This window comes from Argiope bruennichi, chromosome X1 (genome assembly GCF_947563725.1).
Source record: "Argiope bruennichi chromosome X1, qqArgBrue1.1, whole genome shotgun sequence".
In the NCBI taxonomy this organism is placed as follows: Eukaryota; Metazoa; Arthropoda; class Arachnida; order Araneae; family Araneidae; genus Argiope; species Argiope bruennichi.
Window position 1 is genome coordinate 128256653 of NC_079162.1, and position 17682 is coordinate 128274334.

At 28.5% G+C, this 17682-nt stretch overlaps 1 protein-coding gene across 2 annotated transcripts in view; it reads right to left on the reverse strand.

Moving 5' to 3' along the window:
• Nucleotides 1-17682, reverse strand: part of LOC129958070 (acetyl-CoA carboxylase-like) — a 112119-nt gene that overhangs the window by 57739 nt on the left and 36698 nt on the right. The window contains exons 1-4 of one of the 2 annotated variants that reach the window (XM_056070243.1): nucleotides 11519-11642; nucleotides 6848-6977; nucleotides 1119-1257; nucleotides 924-1033 (exon numbers count right to left, since the gene is read on the reverse strand). In XM_056070243.1, the coding sequence (XP_055926218.1) occupies nucleotides 924-1033; nucleotides 1119-1257; nucleotides 6848-6977; nucleotides 11519-11544 (405 nt within the window). In that variant the 5' untranslated portion in view covers nucleotides 11545-11642. Of the gene's footprint in view, nucleotides 1-923; nucleotides 1034-1118; nucleotides 1258-6847; nucleotides 6978-11518; nucleotides 11643-17682 lie in introns of those variants that run through there. The other variant, XM_056070242.1, reaches the window with a different exon arrangement.

Consider the following 17682-nt stretch of genomic DNA (forward strand, 5'->3'; position numbering starts at 1 on the left):
TGCATCGGAGAAGAATGGACAGTTCCCAATTAACTTCACATGTACTGGTTTATAAAATCGGATAACAAACAATCTTCTGTCATTTGTTAAATATATATTTTCCTATTCCAGTATATATATTCCTGACATCACTCATATCGCTTCTTTTTATTGGAAATACTCAATGAAACACATTTAACTTATTTATGGTCAAACAAATGAATACAATTTGATCTCCAGATCCTCATTTAGGAAGACATTCCGGCACCCAAGTTTGTAGGTATCCCTTGTAATAACTTTATAACAGTCATCCGACAGTTTCTTTTGGCTGTAATCAGTACATAACGATTCACATTTGTTGTAGTTTTAACTGATCAATCAGAACTAAAGTATCTAATGACTTTTTCAGTTTCATAACATCTTTTCAACAAACATTCAGTAACATTTTTGGCACTTCCAGATCCAAATACATTACTGACTGAATAACCTTCTTTTAATTTACCCACAATATTTTTCTAACAACATTTATTTAGATGTGTTTTTTGATTCATAAAACTTACAATATTAAGTGAATAGAAAATAAGGTGCATAACACATGCACAACATGTTATTTCACACTGGTCCGTTTCACTGTGTATTATCTTGAATGACTTACCTGCTAATCATGCCATTCAAAATATTTGCTTATTCACCAATCAATCAATAAAGTAAATTTATCATATCTGAATAATTTTGTCACCTTCACGTGACCACTTAAAATTTACTTTTGTACAGAAAAATCAGCATTTCATATCTGTCCCTTAATTTGCGGGCACCAATATATATAGAATCAAAGGAATGTGTTGAAATATAAAACATGAAATTAATATAAAAACTTTACAGACAATCAATATTACTTGATATTTATATCTTATTTTTTAAAAGTAAAATAAGAGTGAGAATACCTGTACATTCATTCTTTTGGCAATATCTAATATTAATTCCACATTAGCATAATTATTATTATTGGTTCCACCAGGAACAGGCACATAATGATCAGCAAGCTTGATGTATTCTGAAAAATTTATCAAACATAAATATAACTAAATTAATGACAAAAAAAAACAAACTAAAGTACTCATTAAAAACAAAATTAATACCTGCATTGGCTTTTAAATCTTCTGGAGTTACCATGACAACAAACCGAATCGCCCTTTCATTTCGGAACATTTCATAAGCCCATCTTCTGATGGATCTCATACATTTTACAGCTGCAATTCCATTATTAGCTATCAAGACCTGGAAAAGGATGTTGTTTATAATTAAACAAGATTTTACTGCTAAGTTTTATTTCAATAATTAGGTCAAATTATACTACAATGGAGATAACAATATTACTTTCTTTATTATTGAAAATAGAATTGGTATTAATCATTTCCCAAGAATATCTGAATAGATTAGTGACTTTCGAATACTTGATGAGGATCTCATTAATATGGACCTAAAGGCATACAATCATAGGCGACTTTGCAAAGCAAAAACACAATTTGATGCTTCTATTTCTGTAAGTTTTCCACCCACACCCACACACAAATAAGAATTGAGCATGTATTGCATACATCATAAGATAAGAATATTTATTAATGCATTTTATTTTCAATAATAAATAAATGATTTAAATTTATTCATTTACAGAAATACTAAATATATATTGCTATAAAAGATATTATGCTGTAATGTAAATGTAATGTTGACTATTCAATAATAAACTTTAACAAAATGTAGGACTATTGACTCTATTTTGTAAACCATAGTACAACTGTTTTAAAGCATAACAAATGTGTTTAATGAAACAAAATTCATTATCCATGAACAGCAAACATGAAAAAAAAAAAAACCCTTTAAAATATAAAATATACATAATATGCAAAGAAATAAGTTAATTTCATAATAGGCTATTCTAAGAGAGTGAGACACAATATGATAAATCTTTGAAATGGATGGTGATGTCAAATTAATAATTAGTACCTGCCAAAATTTTTCTTGCACAGTCCTAGTAATACAAGCAATGTAAGGGCAAAGTTTTAACCAGATTTTACATGTCTAAAGAAATGAATAATGTTCCTTAATAATAAGTAATGCTAGAGATCATATCCACAGTACAATTAGAGTAAATAAAATGTTTCAGTTCAATAAATAGAACCTGAATCATGCAATGCTCAAAATTCGCCCTTTAATTAAATATATAAAACATTTTGACTTCAATTTAACATTCATACATAACCTCCATTAAAGAAAAAAGTCTACAAAATAATAAAATACACAGCATCATCAGTGCTTTTAGTGCAATATTATATATTATATATATACAGTGGATAAAAAAGTATTGGCAATTACCTTAATTTATTCATATTGACAAATAAATAAAATGTTATGCAATTTTAGCTGTCGTAATTAAATACAAGACATCTTAGATATATAAAAATAGTAAAACTTTTATTTTAATTTGCATTTTCTACGATTTTTTCTTTCAAAATCGAAAATTTGCATGTCAAAAAAATATTGGCAAAGTTTTAACTGCTATGCAAATTTTGTTACATTGAGGTCACGTGTTTCGACTGATAAGAAACTCTACCGGTATAAAGTCTGCAAAACTACTCCAAAAGTGTCTATGCATTATTTTGCGATTACTGCAGTAAAATGACTTCGAAATCGAAGGGGTTGGACGTTAGTGTTAAAAACTTGATTATTAGGCTCAGAAATGAAGGTTTAACTTATCGTGCTATAGGAGTGCAGTTGAATGTAAGTTTATTTACTGTCAGAAGTGTTGTAAAAAAGTTCAAGGAAACAGGATCAACGGAAAATAAGACTAAAATGTGGACGACCTCGAATATTTTCTACAAGAGAAAAACGTGCCATTATTAAGAAGGTTAAGAAAAACCCTAAAATAAGTCCACACCAGATAGCTAGAGATGTGGCTTTCACTTCGCAAAAGATTTTCAGGGTACAGACTGTACGGAGTGTTTTACACGAGGGACGTTATTATGGAAGGGCAGCTAGAAAGAAACCATTCATCTCGCAAATAAATAGGAGAAAGAGGTTAGATTTCTCAAAATCCCACATTGATTTATCCGAAGAGTTTTAAAACACAGTTATTTTTTCCGACGAATCAAAGTTTAACATTTTCGGCAGTGATGGACGACGATATATGTGGAGGAGGCCAAATACTGAATTGGAAGAGCAACATTTAACTGTTACTGTAAAACATGGTGGAGGCAGCGTCTTAGTTTGGGGCTGTATGGCAGCTAATGGAGTTGGCAACCTGTATTTTATTGATGGTATTATGACAGCACGTACATACATTGACATTTTGCGCCATACCTTAAAAATCAGTGCCCAAAATCTTGGATTGGGAACATCATTCGTTTTTTAACAAGACAATCACCCCAAGAATACAGGGAATCTCACCCGTGAATGGCTACTCTACAATGCTCCTCGCCAGTTAAAAACCCCACCTCAATCGCCTGACACCAATCCAATTGAAAATTTATGGCACCTGCTGGATCTAGAAATCAAGAAACAAAGTTTCAAGAAAAGACGACCTCAAACGTTTACTCTTGCAAGAGTGGCACAAAATTCCCAACAGTACAACAAAGACCTTAGTTTCCTCTATGAGAAATAGATTACAAGCTGTTATAGATGCAGAAGGTATGCATACAAAGTACTAAACATATACTGATTTTGTTTTCGCTCATAATTTTGTCGATTTCATAAATTTGCCAATACTTTTTTTATCATGTAAATTTTGGATTTTCTCGTAGATTTTGACTAAAAAGATATTTAAATGAAAATTTCGTTAATTTTGTTTGTCTTTTCTCCTTCTGTAATCGCTATGTTAAAATAAAATTTGTAAACATACTTTGTAAGCAAATATGACCATTTATAGGCAATTGTCAATACTTTTTTTATCCACTGTATGTATATATATATATATATATATATATATATTCTGTAGTAAAATTTAATCTCTGATTAAGTAAGGAACTAAAACATTTAATACAAGGTACAATATAAGAAAATATTGCATGTATTTTACCATGAAGCATTCAGTATATTGTAAAATTTATTTAACCCAATTATTTTTTGAGTTTAAAGTATTGTCTTAAAAATAAAGTAAGTTTTAAAAATATCACAATGAGTTTTTTGTATTTTAACAAAATTATTCATCCTTTTTGGGCCAGAAAATTAAGAAACATTTTCTAAATATTTAGTTAGCAGAGCTACTAAAAACAGAAAATGGAATATTTCCTACTTTAGAGTAAGGTAGCTCATTTGTTTCTAAAAGTTGTAGTTATAAAGCTTAATTTCTAAAATTGGCTATAAAATGCTGTTCCTTGAATATTTCTAGTGGAAAATATTATATTTTAAAAAATGAATTCCAGGTAATCAAAAATCTCGTTAATTGAATTAATAATTCATTCAGTTTATTTTTATCAGTTAGAATTATTTATAGTTTGAAGAAATCTATAGCTTCTTTTACGATTTTTTTTTCATGTCATAAATCTTAAAAGAAATTTTTTAAAGTTCCTAAAATATAAATCCATAAAAGATTATTTTTAATTTTTTTAATTATTCAAATAATTACCACAGATAAGTCAGTTTAGAAATAACATAACAAAAAGTTGGGCAACTACAATCTGCTTTTTTCCCAACTAAGTACAAGCTGTTTTCTTTACATGTGTGAAGGAAGAGGATTTCTTGTTCTATATTTAGTTTTTAATCCAGCTAATGGACTTGTGAATGAAGAATCCAGTTAAGAAGATTAACAAATAATGTTTATGCACACATATAATTTTTAAAAAAAATTATTATGAAGATAATTACAACTATAAATAAAATCTTTGTGCTCTCCCAATGCATTATGATTTGAATTAAAATTGTTTCTTTCTTTTGCTTCTTTTCTCACATTATTTGACATTCATGTGTGAAATATTTCCTTGAAGCTGATGAAATCTTTCACATACATATATGTAATGATATCGCTTAATTTAAATTAAATCCTAATTAATTTCCTACTTTTTATCTTAATTTAGTCCGTATTAAATTCATGCTACAATGTTCTCTTATTTCCTGACCCAATTCCACTTTTTATTTAATTACTTTAAACACATGTTCTATAAAAATGCTTACTTATGCATTTCCTCACACTCATGATCAGAGATAAAAATCCTTAATGCTTTCAACATTCTTTTAAAGTTACTTAAATTTCCCTATCCTAAATCGACTTGTGTCAAAGAAATCCCTATAAAAAATCTCATTACAAAATCACTGAGGGAAAAATTTCTCTCTTTTTCGCTCTTTAGTCGCAATATAGACTGATGCATCTTTTATGATCATTTCTTGTACATAATTATGCCTCCTGGGATGGAATAAATCGAAGTTAAAAATTCAAAAGTATCTTCTCTTGTATGTTTACATATATACGCAGCTGCATGTTTGCATACATACATGTTTTACATATATACTTTTATTTATTAGAGAATATTTGATGTGACTCGTTAAACATTTCTATCAAAATATTTTTTTACATGATCATGAAAATATATTAAGTATTATTTACATTATAAGTATAAATTTAAATCACTGTTTATTACTTTAACAAAAATATTTGCTGCTATATCAAATTTCAAAGGGAAAAAGCAGCTATAAAAAACATTTCAAAATATTTAAGATATTGATAAAAATGAAATCATTTTGTGAAAAAAAAAAATGAAAAAAAATTTTTTGGTTCTAGGCTAATTGAATTAGAGGTAAAATTAATACTTCAATGCAGCAAAAAATAAGTTATAAGTGTAACTATTTATGAATTTATTTACTATTATCTTTTAATGAAAACCACTTAAACTTTAAGCTTGTTGTTCTATGCTCAAATTATTTTAAGAGCTAACAATTTTTGTCAGAAAATTAGAATTAGCTTAGAATTCTGTTTTTTTTTTTTGTTTTTTTTTTCCCATTGTTGTTGCTTATATACTATTTTAATGTTTTTTTTTTTTCTTCTTCTAATATTTTAGCTTTACTTTCAGCGGAATATTACATATTATATTCTCCTCTGTGAGCATTTTATGCGTAGAAAATTCAGTACTTGTTCATATTTTGCATTAATTCTTTGGATGAGTACTTTTATAAGTATAAGTTTAGCATGAATGACCATACTAGGTTGATACTTATGGCCATTAATATTTAATAATCTTTTGATAGTTTTATTTATCAAATAATCAGACATAAATGAAGAAATTTTAATTGCTTAAAGATATAACCTGCAAAAAAAATCCATGATCAAAAAACTTTTTGGCTGTTATTCTTTTGACTGCAAACTTTGAAGTAATTCTAAATTTTTGCTTTCTAAAAAAATTGCTAATATTAGCAGAAAATAACCAATCAGAGAAATAGTTTCACCATAAGATTAAAACTAATCTTCATTTTTTAGAGTATTATTATAATTAGTAAGCCACCTAGTAGAAACAATAACATGATAAATCCAGTATTTCTGAATTTCTTTATCACATCTCTAGATTTACATTTTAAAATTGCAAATTCGAATAGATGCATATATATAATGAAATCCTAAACATTAATTTTTTGTAGGTGCTAAAATTTTGAAAAATTTATGAGTCTTCATTTGTTTCATTATTTTGTTATAATAATAAGTAACTTTAATATGGAAATTTTGAAACCTATTTTGTAAAAATTGTATCCTGACACAGCACAAACATGTAATCAAAAATATACCTCCCAAATATAATAATAAAAAAGTACTCTTCTGCCAGCTAAAGCATTTTAATAGAATCTAACAGAAAAAAACAAAGCCACTATCAGCAAAAAATCATACCTTGTTAATAACATGATTTCCTCCAAATCGACGCACAAATTCTTCAGGAGTTGCAATATTTACATCTCTCACATCGGCTTGACATTGGTCTTTTTCAAGCTGTAGCAAATGAGCTCCTGACATAGATTGCCTATGAATAATGAAAAATTACTACAAATGTAATACTTAATTACTTTGTCTGATAAGAGGCTCATGTAAGACAAGACATATGCAAAATAAACAGAATAGGAGAAACAGAGCATGGATAAATAACACAAAAACATTGGAAAATTGATTTAATTCATCAGGTTTATCCGATACATTGTATTAATGAGAAGCAATTATTATAATATCACACAGTCATGAAATAGGTTATTTTATACAGTGCATGATTAGTGTTTTATAGATTAATTATTTAACCACCATGCTTATACACCATATGTCAGCAACTAATATGATTTACATAAGCACCTTATAGGGTAAAAAGAATTTATATTCAGCCTATATTTTTTTCTCCTTAAATTAACTTATGTTTTCAAAAAATGATATTATAAACCAAGGTGTATTTTCTTAAACTTTAAGGATCCAAGCGATATTATTACATTTATTTTAGTTCACTCTTCTGGCCTTGCTTATTTCATAAATATGTGATCATATACTAAATATCTCCTGACCATATGAAATGTATTTACGATTGTATATCAACTGATAAGAGATGATAACATTTTTTAGAATCCATTTCTTTAAAAATATTTTGTGAAAGCCAACTGATAAGGTAACTACTCTTATTAACTACAGTTAATTCTTAGGTAACTACAGTTATTCAGTGGCTTCTTTGAAGAAGGAATTTACTTCATTATGCTTCTCATCTTGCTTCAAATTATATAACACAAAACCAGATGGTTAATATATAAGAATAAAATTTCAAATACATTCTTAATTTTCTATAATTGATTCTTTGGCCTTCATTACAAAGCAAGTTTCCTTGCCTACCACAAGACTACGATCAGAATGTTGGTTTTCAATAAGAATTACTTTATAAATCTGCTCCAAATTTATAACTGTAGATATTTACATTGAATATAAAGTTTACCAAATCAAAACTGCATACACAATTAAATTTAAAAAATTTTAAAAAAATGATACTTTTTAGACCATGTTGTTTGAAAAAGAAATAAATACATAGTATGCTGAAACCTTCATAAAGTTAAAATTTTACAATTCATTGGCCATATTCCTTTTCATTATAATTTTCTATAAGTAAAAAGTAATCATATATTAGGATATTTTTTTTATCTAATTCATATAATGAAGAAAGCCTTAAATGAAAATCCTGACTGCATTGCAGTGGCAGGTTCAAGCCCATAAATTTATTACACACATACAAACTGTCATAAATATTCAACGCTTTGTCCAGTTGAGTAAATTAGTTTTAGTAATAAATTCTGTAGTAAATACCTTCATGTGGCAGGCTATGAAAAAAATGTCTAAATTGAGTTGAGTTGAGATTGTTTTTTATGGCACAAAAGCCATCTTTGAACAAGCTGTGCCACATTCTTGAAATTAAAATACTTATATTAATTTAAGGGTACATCTGTGAGTTATGAAAAAGCATAACAGTGATGTAAAGTATGGTACTGTTCTAAAAAGCGCAGTTAATGTTTATATATGATTATAAAAACCAATATTTTTTTTTTTTTTTAACTAAGAAGGCCAAATTGGGGTTTTTGGAAAGCAACTCGCCCAATTCAGGGCGAAATTTCTGAAAATATGCAAGACACTGGATAGAAAACCATGGGCATTCTACAAGAATGTGCAAGACAGACATAGGACTATTACAAATTAAGCAAAATGGTGTTGGGTCCCCCATCAACAAATGTCGGTGGGTGAATCGAGTGTACCTAATTCTCATCCTAGTTAAAATTGGGTTCAGTTTTCTGCTGTGAAAAGTGGGTCAGAAATCTATTGTAGACTTAATTGTATGGAGCTTATTATGAATCTGTGCATCCCATTCAGTTTGCTATTTGGAATCCAAAATGTGACATATATATTTCTTATAATCAAAAAGAGCTGTGTTGGCAAGAAAGTAGTAGCCAATTTAGCTGCCATATCAGCCTTTTCATTTTCTGGAATTCCCACATATGCGGGGGACTCAACGTAAAATAGTTTGAAAGCCCTTCCAGATAAGTTTGTCATACAAGTTTAAAATGTTGGAAAGCAAAGGATGGCTGCAGGCATGTAAAGATGATACAGATTCCAAAGTTCTCAGTGAATCAGTGTATATTATATAGTTATCTGCAGAAAAATTGGAAATAACTGATAAAGCTTTTAGAATAGCAATTATTTCTGCTGTAAAAATGGAACAAAATGAAACAATTCTATAAGCTACTGTGGAATTTGAAATAATACAAGCAAAAGAAGTATGATAGAAACCTCTAGAGCCATCTGTAAAAATAGGTTTAAATTGACGATATTTTTGATGATGGTCAGTAAAGATTTCTTGATAAATGATATCTGCAGTTTTTGTTTATCAAAATATTGAAAAGGATTCAAGTATTGGATACCATGAAATTTCCAGGGTGCTAAGATAAATGATTGCTCAGGAACTATTTGCTCCTTCTGTGTAAAAAAAAAAAAAAAAAATCTAAAAGGCTTGTTTATTAATAATTTCAACTTTTTGTCTACTTGCCAATCTTACTACTTTTTTCAAGTGAAATTATGATCAGATACATTTATAATAATATAAATTAAAAATAACCATTTAACTCCATTACTACACTTTTAATCCATTCCCTTGAAATTCTAATGCAATAATAATATAAATATATTTAAGATGCTTTCACACTACAATCACTTCTTTTGCATATGAATCGCAGGTTAGCTATGCAGTGGGAAACCAAAATGTCAATACAAATGCAAATGATTCCCATAGCACATGGAACCAATACAGTAAGTGAGAACTGTATGCAGTTCATATGGTGATTAACATGTAAAGTATTATGAGATGTATTTAAGTAATATGATTTGATAGTAAGTAAAGCTACCCAAAAAGTAAAAATTAAAAAGAAATAACTATCCAGATTATTCAAAAATACCATCTAAGTTACAATAGTAATTATACTAAATAAATCTTTTAACAGAAGTAAAAAGAAAAATTAATAACATTTAATTTCTTGAGTTAACACAGAAATAATAACAATAGATGATATTTCCCAGAAATACCATTGTTTTTCAATACAATCCAATCCACTTATAATCAAAATTCAACTTCTTATTTTAATTCGAGAATAATTTTTAAAAATACAAAGCTTCAATGTACTTATATTTCGTTTCATCAATTAATTGATTTTTCATATTTTACAAGATACAACGCTATAATCTTTTTAAATTTAATGCTCCATATCTGAATAAAAATAAAAATGAACATCAAAATCATTTCATTATTTAGACAGTTGGTTAATAGAAATGAAAGATTCCATCAGTTCAAGAAAAATGAAAACCACGCAACATCAGAAAATCAACAAAGCTGTTACACAATTCATGTAGACTTCAAACATTTATTTAATTAATATATATGCAAACATATAAAATTTACAAAAACTGGGGAAAATAGACTGGAAATTGAATTAACATGACAACTCATATAATCAATGTCTTCCAAAACATACTGCTTGAAATAAAAACAGTACACAATTTTTAATGATTTGAAAAATTGTGTACTGTTTTTATTTTGTACTAGTTATGAATATATATATCCATACTAGTTTATATACTTCATCCTAATAGTTTAAATCAAAAACAAAGTTATTACTAGATAGGATTACACTTGCTCCATAAGAATTCAATCATCAGGTTACTCTTCAGATTAAATGCACAATACATACATATATATTTTAAATTTAGAAATGAACAAACACTTAAATGTTTAATACTGTTAAAAAGGCCTACGAGTGTGAGTACTTAATGTTTACATACAAAAACCTTCACATTTAAAGTCAAAGGTTGCATTAGCAAGTATTAATATAAAGACTAATAAATAAATATTAATTAATTTATTGTTTACTTTGATTTCCACATATTTGTTTGGAAGAAAGGATATATTCTAACTGATTAATTATTTACCAAGTGTTTTCAAATGTAAGATAAGAAAAGCACGTCTAAATATACTGTACTAGCATTTGTCTAAATCAGAAACAAATGTAAATAAATTTAAAAACTGTAAAAGTAAAGCAAAACTCACATCATTTTGATATCAGAAATTTTAAAATTTCCGAAAGAGAAAATTTGCATGTAATTGCAAATTATATTATATATGAATTTAAAAAAAATCAGATCTAAGGAATAATTCATCGCAATATCACAGTGTTTTACACGCACGTTGAATTTGGCTCTCAAAATCATGGTAAACCAAATAGTTAAAATTATCGCTCTTGGCACAAAATCGGGAAAAGTATCAGAACCCGAAATGAAGATTCCGTAAAAACTTTCGGTGATATTTCTCATACACTGATATAATACGGCTTACCTTTTGTTAATAAGAGAAACACCAGAAGAAATTTCATTTTAAAACTTCATGAACCCACTGCACTGTCTATGTCACTCAAGAGGCAGAAGTACGAATTAAAGAGAGCATTTTTCAAATATAATGCAGCTTAATAAGTAGAAAATATTGAAAATGAAGAAATTTATTACCTTCTTACACGTCTTCTCTCGCTCATTTTGAAAATAAATTCTATAAATATCAATAAAATGCTAGAGCTTTTGGGCTACCGATCCGACGATCAGATGTAGAGTAGACGATTCTGATGTATTCGCCAAGAAGAATTGACGCCAAAGCAGTATGGTAACCTAAGACACTGTTTATTTCATTGGTAAAGGGACCGATTGCACATTGTGTTATTCTTCTTTTAGGTCAATAACATGACTTAGAAAAAATATTAATATGAAAACTCAAAATTTTCGCAAAGCAAATTACAGTTAATTAAGTAATTAAAAATATTATTAGCAATATTATTTAATTAATATTTCAAGACTAATTAATTAAATAAAAAAATTTACTGCTGCTCCGAAGTGTTTAAGCTTCATTCTCCCAAAACAAATTTTGTTTTGTTAGTAAAGATTAAATCGTCTCATTTTTGTATAACCTTGTTCCTTTTAACATTATTAGGCATTATCATTACGGAAATGATATTAGCACCACGGGGGAAGCTGCTTATCGAAAGAATGTAAGAAAAGTAGCCAGCATCATAATTTCGGAAATACGGTCGGTACATTTAGATTCAAAACAAAAGTAAAACTCTCTAAAACATCAATAATAGATATTTTTAAATACTGAAAAACTCTTAAATCATATTTTTTACGAAAGCTAAAAATACATACATTTTGGATTTACTGGAAAGGTCGCACTAATCTCCTGTATCAAGAATTTTACAAAATCATAAAATTTTATCACCATATATATATATATATATATATATATATATATATATATATATATATTTGACCTCTTCAAGGGCTAATTTTTTCAAAATGAAAATAAAACAATTGATTTTTTTTTTTTTTTTAGTTTGAAAACGTTTTATTCATTTTACGTTTCAACAACTCAATAAGTCAGAGAAATTTTGAATTTTCTTAATCTTTATACAGTAGGGAAACTTTGAGAAGCGCAATCAAAACAATATTCAATTATTCCATGGCCTGTTTGTTCACCAAAAATACGAAATATTTCTTCAATTTTTATGACATTAAATAAAGAAACGCAAGTGGAGGTAACAATAAAAAAAAAAAAAAAAAAAGAGTTTTTTGTTTGTTTTTTTCTCCCTATTAGCAATATCTTAAATGCCAGACCTTTTATTCATCAAGGAAAAAAAAGTCATTATATTGTCTTTAAAAATTAAACCTTAAAAAACAAACAATAAAAACCAAGAGGTATCATAAATTAATTATAAGTGTGAAATAGCAAGAATCATATACAGAACTAAACACTCAGAAAGTTTGATAACTGCCTCACAAACGCAAGTTTAATATTCTTTCTTTCTTTTCTTTTTTTTTTTTTTTTTTAATAATTTTTTTAGGAATTCGTATCTTTTTTCTAATAGCAAATCTGAAAAGTAGAAAACAAAATATTCTGCAATTTCCTAGGTTTCTTTTAGGACAGTGTATTCAAGATGCCATAATACAGCATCTGGTACTGTTTAAAAATTACCTTTACTTAAATTTTCAATAAATAAAAAAACTCCCCACCATCTGACTTTCAATCGGCTTTAGCTTGATTACATTAACTTTTAAACTGAGGTCAGATAACGAGAACAGCATCTTAGGCGGTAGCTGCCTCTCCAAACTTTCGCGTCACATTAGCGAAATAATATTTGACTCCCAATGTCAAATTTAACAAGCACCAACCGTGCATATAAGACAGATCTTTAATGGAATCGGTATTTAACAGAACTTACTAAACAGAATTCGTGAAGTTCATTTACGAAAAAGTTTTCACTAAAGTTAACCAGTCACGATACTGATTGAAATAAGGAATACGGAAGCACTTGATAACACAATACGGAGCCCTGTTTTGAGTAAAATTGTAATTTTGTTTATAGTTCCACCAGTTCTTCCACAGGACTTCTTTATCATTAATAAAGTGAGAATGTTTTGTGAAGGATAGGATAAAAATTTTAAAATTTACAGAAGGGATAAGATAGCCCGAATTCACATGAAAGCAAACGCATCCTACAGTTGGAACTGTCAAATAAATTTCAATAAGTAAATTATTTCCATTTTGATTTGCATGTTGTGAAATTAAATATGATTTCACAGGATTTGTTTTAATTAAATTTTATTTCAAAATACACTATAGAGTATTAGATGACGAGGTTTTGAATCGAGATTATTTGAAATTATCCGCGTTAACAAATCTATTAAGAATATAATTTTATGAAGCTGATTTAAATTTCTAATTGTGATTTAGAAATGCCGAAGGAATGTAACAAAATAGAACAATTATAGAAAAAAAAATTCAAATTGTAAAACAAATTATGAAATGGAAACTGGACTGAAAAACTTTAAAGATGCGGCATTTCCACATTTTATTTTCCATTTTTGATGTATACTTTTTTGTATGCCTTAACGCCGAGCTTGGATTTTTAATATTTCAAGCCGATGAGAGTATTTATTTCATATTTCTTATTTATTTTCGCAGAAAATAACGTAAATTGAAAAGAAGATTTTGTTATATACTTTGATTTAAAAAAAATAGCTAATGGGAGATAGTTCGCAATTATTACATTATAAAAAGTGTGTATATAAAAATATTACGCGGACAAAAAATTCCACTAAATTCTTTGTAAGTAGCTAATATACTTTTCGCATTTTCGATCCTACTCCCTTGCGTTTTTATTACTCATGAATCATATATTGACAAATTTTTTCTTTAAAAAGAGAGGATTTTTTTTTATCTTGCTGCAGTACACAAAAGTTGCTTACAATAAACTTTTATTGCATGAAAAGTATTCTAAGCATACAATTCTTCTAACTCCTTTCAAAATAGACTCGAAAGGACTATATATCGCGCTGGTATAAATGGAGGGGATAAAATTATATTGATGTAAGTCACTTCGCAGAAAAAAAAATTATATTGTAAAAAAAAATTGTTGTTGTTGAATTCGGATTCAAAAGACAGCTAACATGATAGCATTACACTATTTTTGTTCTCGAATAATACGGTATTCTTAGCAATACATTAACCTCTAGACAATAATAAAAATGGTGGCTTACACGACTGAAACTTTAACTATCTAAATATTCTTCACTAGGTACAAAAAGTTTACTTCAAGTATTTTATTTTTAAATCCGAATTTTTAACACAGAGATTACTATTGATTTTAAAAGAAATTCATTTAAAAGTTGCTGAATTAATACCATTTATGTATTTCGGCAATAAAGTACCTTTTGTTGTAGATTTTAAAAGTTCAAAACCTCGTTTGTTTATTAAGATTTTCCAAGTAAGCGTTTCAGTGTTAAAATTTCAGTTGAATTTTGTTTAAATTAAAAAAAAAAATTAATGCTAAAACCTTTTTACATTAAAAAATTTGTTGCAAATGTTGAAAAAAAAAACTTTCTAGTAATGTTTCAATATTTAAAGTTTTGCTGGTAAAAAGAAACCTATAATAAGAAAATGGAATCAGATTAAACAAAATGACAAGCGAGTGATTATCATTACGTAATCCCAACAGACGTGAATACAGATGTTTGCCATTAAATATTCTGATGCTAATTTTAAAAAGAAAAACGAGGGTCACATTTTTTTTATTTTTAATTTAACCAAAACCCCTTCATTTAAAAGTCAGTAAAATTCAAGAAAATGTCCTACTGTTTGTCAACTAGCTGACAGACAAGTAGCAGAGAAAGAGATTTCTCTTTAAATGGCGAAAGGAACGAAGGCTTTTCTACTAATTAAAACTGACCCAAAGCAATCGAGAAAGCGCACATTGTGGGGTTCCCTAGAAAGCGCGTGGTGCCATTGCGCAGTGAATAACCGTAAGTCCTCTGCGCACTCACGTGAGTAATCAGACAGGATCGGAAGAGTCTGAGCACACGTGGAATTCGTCGATTAAGGCAGGGACTTCGGATGACTGATTTTCCAAACAGACGAACTATTACAGCTCTGAAAACTTGTTTAAAATAAGTTTTTAATAAACTTTACAGTACAAATATTTCAAAAAGCATCAACATCACAACCAATTTTTATGATATAATTCATCGTTTTGATATAAAACGTCTATAAACAGTCTAATAGAGAAATTTCCAATACACCAAATTTTGAATTCTAAAGAATTGAATTTTCTGCTGACTTATCTAAGAAAGCCTGAATTTTCAAATCAACTAAGATCGCAATGCGGCAATAATAAATTTTCTTGTTGATATCGGAATAATCAGTTCACAGCTGCGTGTGATTAATGAGTGTATATATTAAATATATTAATAGAGTGTATATATTAAAAGAGTTTTTTACCAATTGCATGGTTTTTTTAATTAATAAAAATATATTATTTCATAAAAGTTGTTTAGATTTTAAATGAGAAAGTCAATTTCAACTTATAGGGAGAGTGTCAGCATTATTTTACATTTCTAATAAAAATCAAATTTTTGTTATTATTCTGTACATCGATTTTATTTTTAAGCTTTTATTAGCTTCACAAAATAATATCTAAAAAAATTGCACGGTACACCAGATCTTTTTATTTGTCAGATAGCTATAATCAATTCTAAGATATTTCTCCCAGACCTGGATTAATATTAGCTGCATGAATAAATGAAACTGGACAAAAAATGAATGTAGTTATTAGTATTATTATTTACCGTTAAATACCGCTTATGTTTCCTACTTGCATTGAGATGCTTTAACATAGTCAAATCCCAAATGGGGTAGCAATAACATAATATTACTCATATAATAAAGCATAAGGCTACTGGTTACTTTCAAAACAAATGACAAGAGCACAAAATATATTATTGCTAATTAAACAACTCATTGACTTTGAAAAATATATTAACAAAATCTATGAAATTAAGTTTTTAAAATGAATTAAGTATCCTTAAAGCCTGATTAAATATAAATAGCATAAATTTTAACAATCTAATAATTTCAAACCTAAGTTTAGTTGAGTTCTATTAACGTCCCGTTTGAAAGTAACACTGGGCTATTTTGGGACGGACCTCGTAATTATGAACTGTGGTCAGATGACGAGGACGACATCCGATTTCGCACCTCCTCTCCAAACTTCTACACCACACCAGCGGGAGGACGTTTTGCCCCAACGGATTTAACGTGCATTAGACTCTCTTGCACGACGTTTCTTCGGTGGTATCGGATCCCGAAACCTGAAACCCTCCGGTTCTGAAGCCGAGACCTTACCACCAAAACACCGCGGCCCCTCCAAACCTAAGAATAATTCAGCTATATACATGTCCCGTTTTGAAGCAGTCCAAGGGCTATTGTGAAATAGACATGGTAATTCTGTGCTCATGTCAGACGATGAGAATGACGCCTGAGCTGGCACTCCCACTGTAGGCTTCCACACCACATCAGCTGGAGGACGGTTGTGCCATGAGACTAAACTTAACATACACCGGCTTCACATATACAACGGATCTTTAGCGGAAGCGGGTTTCGAACCTGTAGCCCTCTGACCCCAAAAGCTTCCCACAAGCCCAAAATTCAAGAATTTCGTTCATTTATTATTTCAATATGTGAAGCAAGTGAATTTTTATTCTTTATTAATTAAAATTGAATTGTTTAAAATATAATGCCCAGAGGCTCGTGAACGCTAATTATGGGAACCATCGTGAGTCCAAAAAAGAAATACTGAAGTTACCAAAAAATTTATAGTGATTTAAAAAATAATAATAATAAACTGCAATAATATTTGTTACAAATAGAATTAGAAAAATGATCATAACAAAAAAGATGAAATCTATTTTAAATTTATTTTTATTTATCATTAATTAATTGTTTCTTTTAAAAAATTTTAGTTGCATCACAAAATCTCGCGGATAATAAAAAGGCATCGCTCGATCATTCCACTTTTAACTCTATAAAAAGACTTCGATATTTTTGTTAAAAGATTTTGTATTAAAAAGTTTGCGGTCAGAGAGATGAGTATGAGAAGTCCTTGAATGCCAGAAAATTCATATATTCATCGGAAAATTCTAAGAATTCCCTTCTCTTTCTATTCAGCACATGAACTGTTGTGCTGGAAAATATTAAACGAAGCAGCAACCATAAAAGATCAAATATTTATCACTAAATTAATTACCATGATCAAGATTTCGTGATAACTTTAAAATAATGATACAAATAA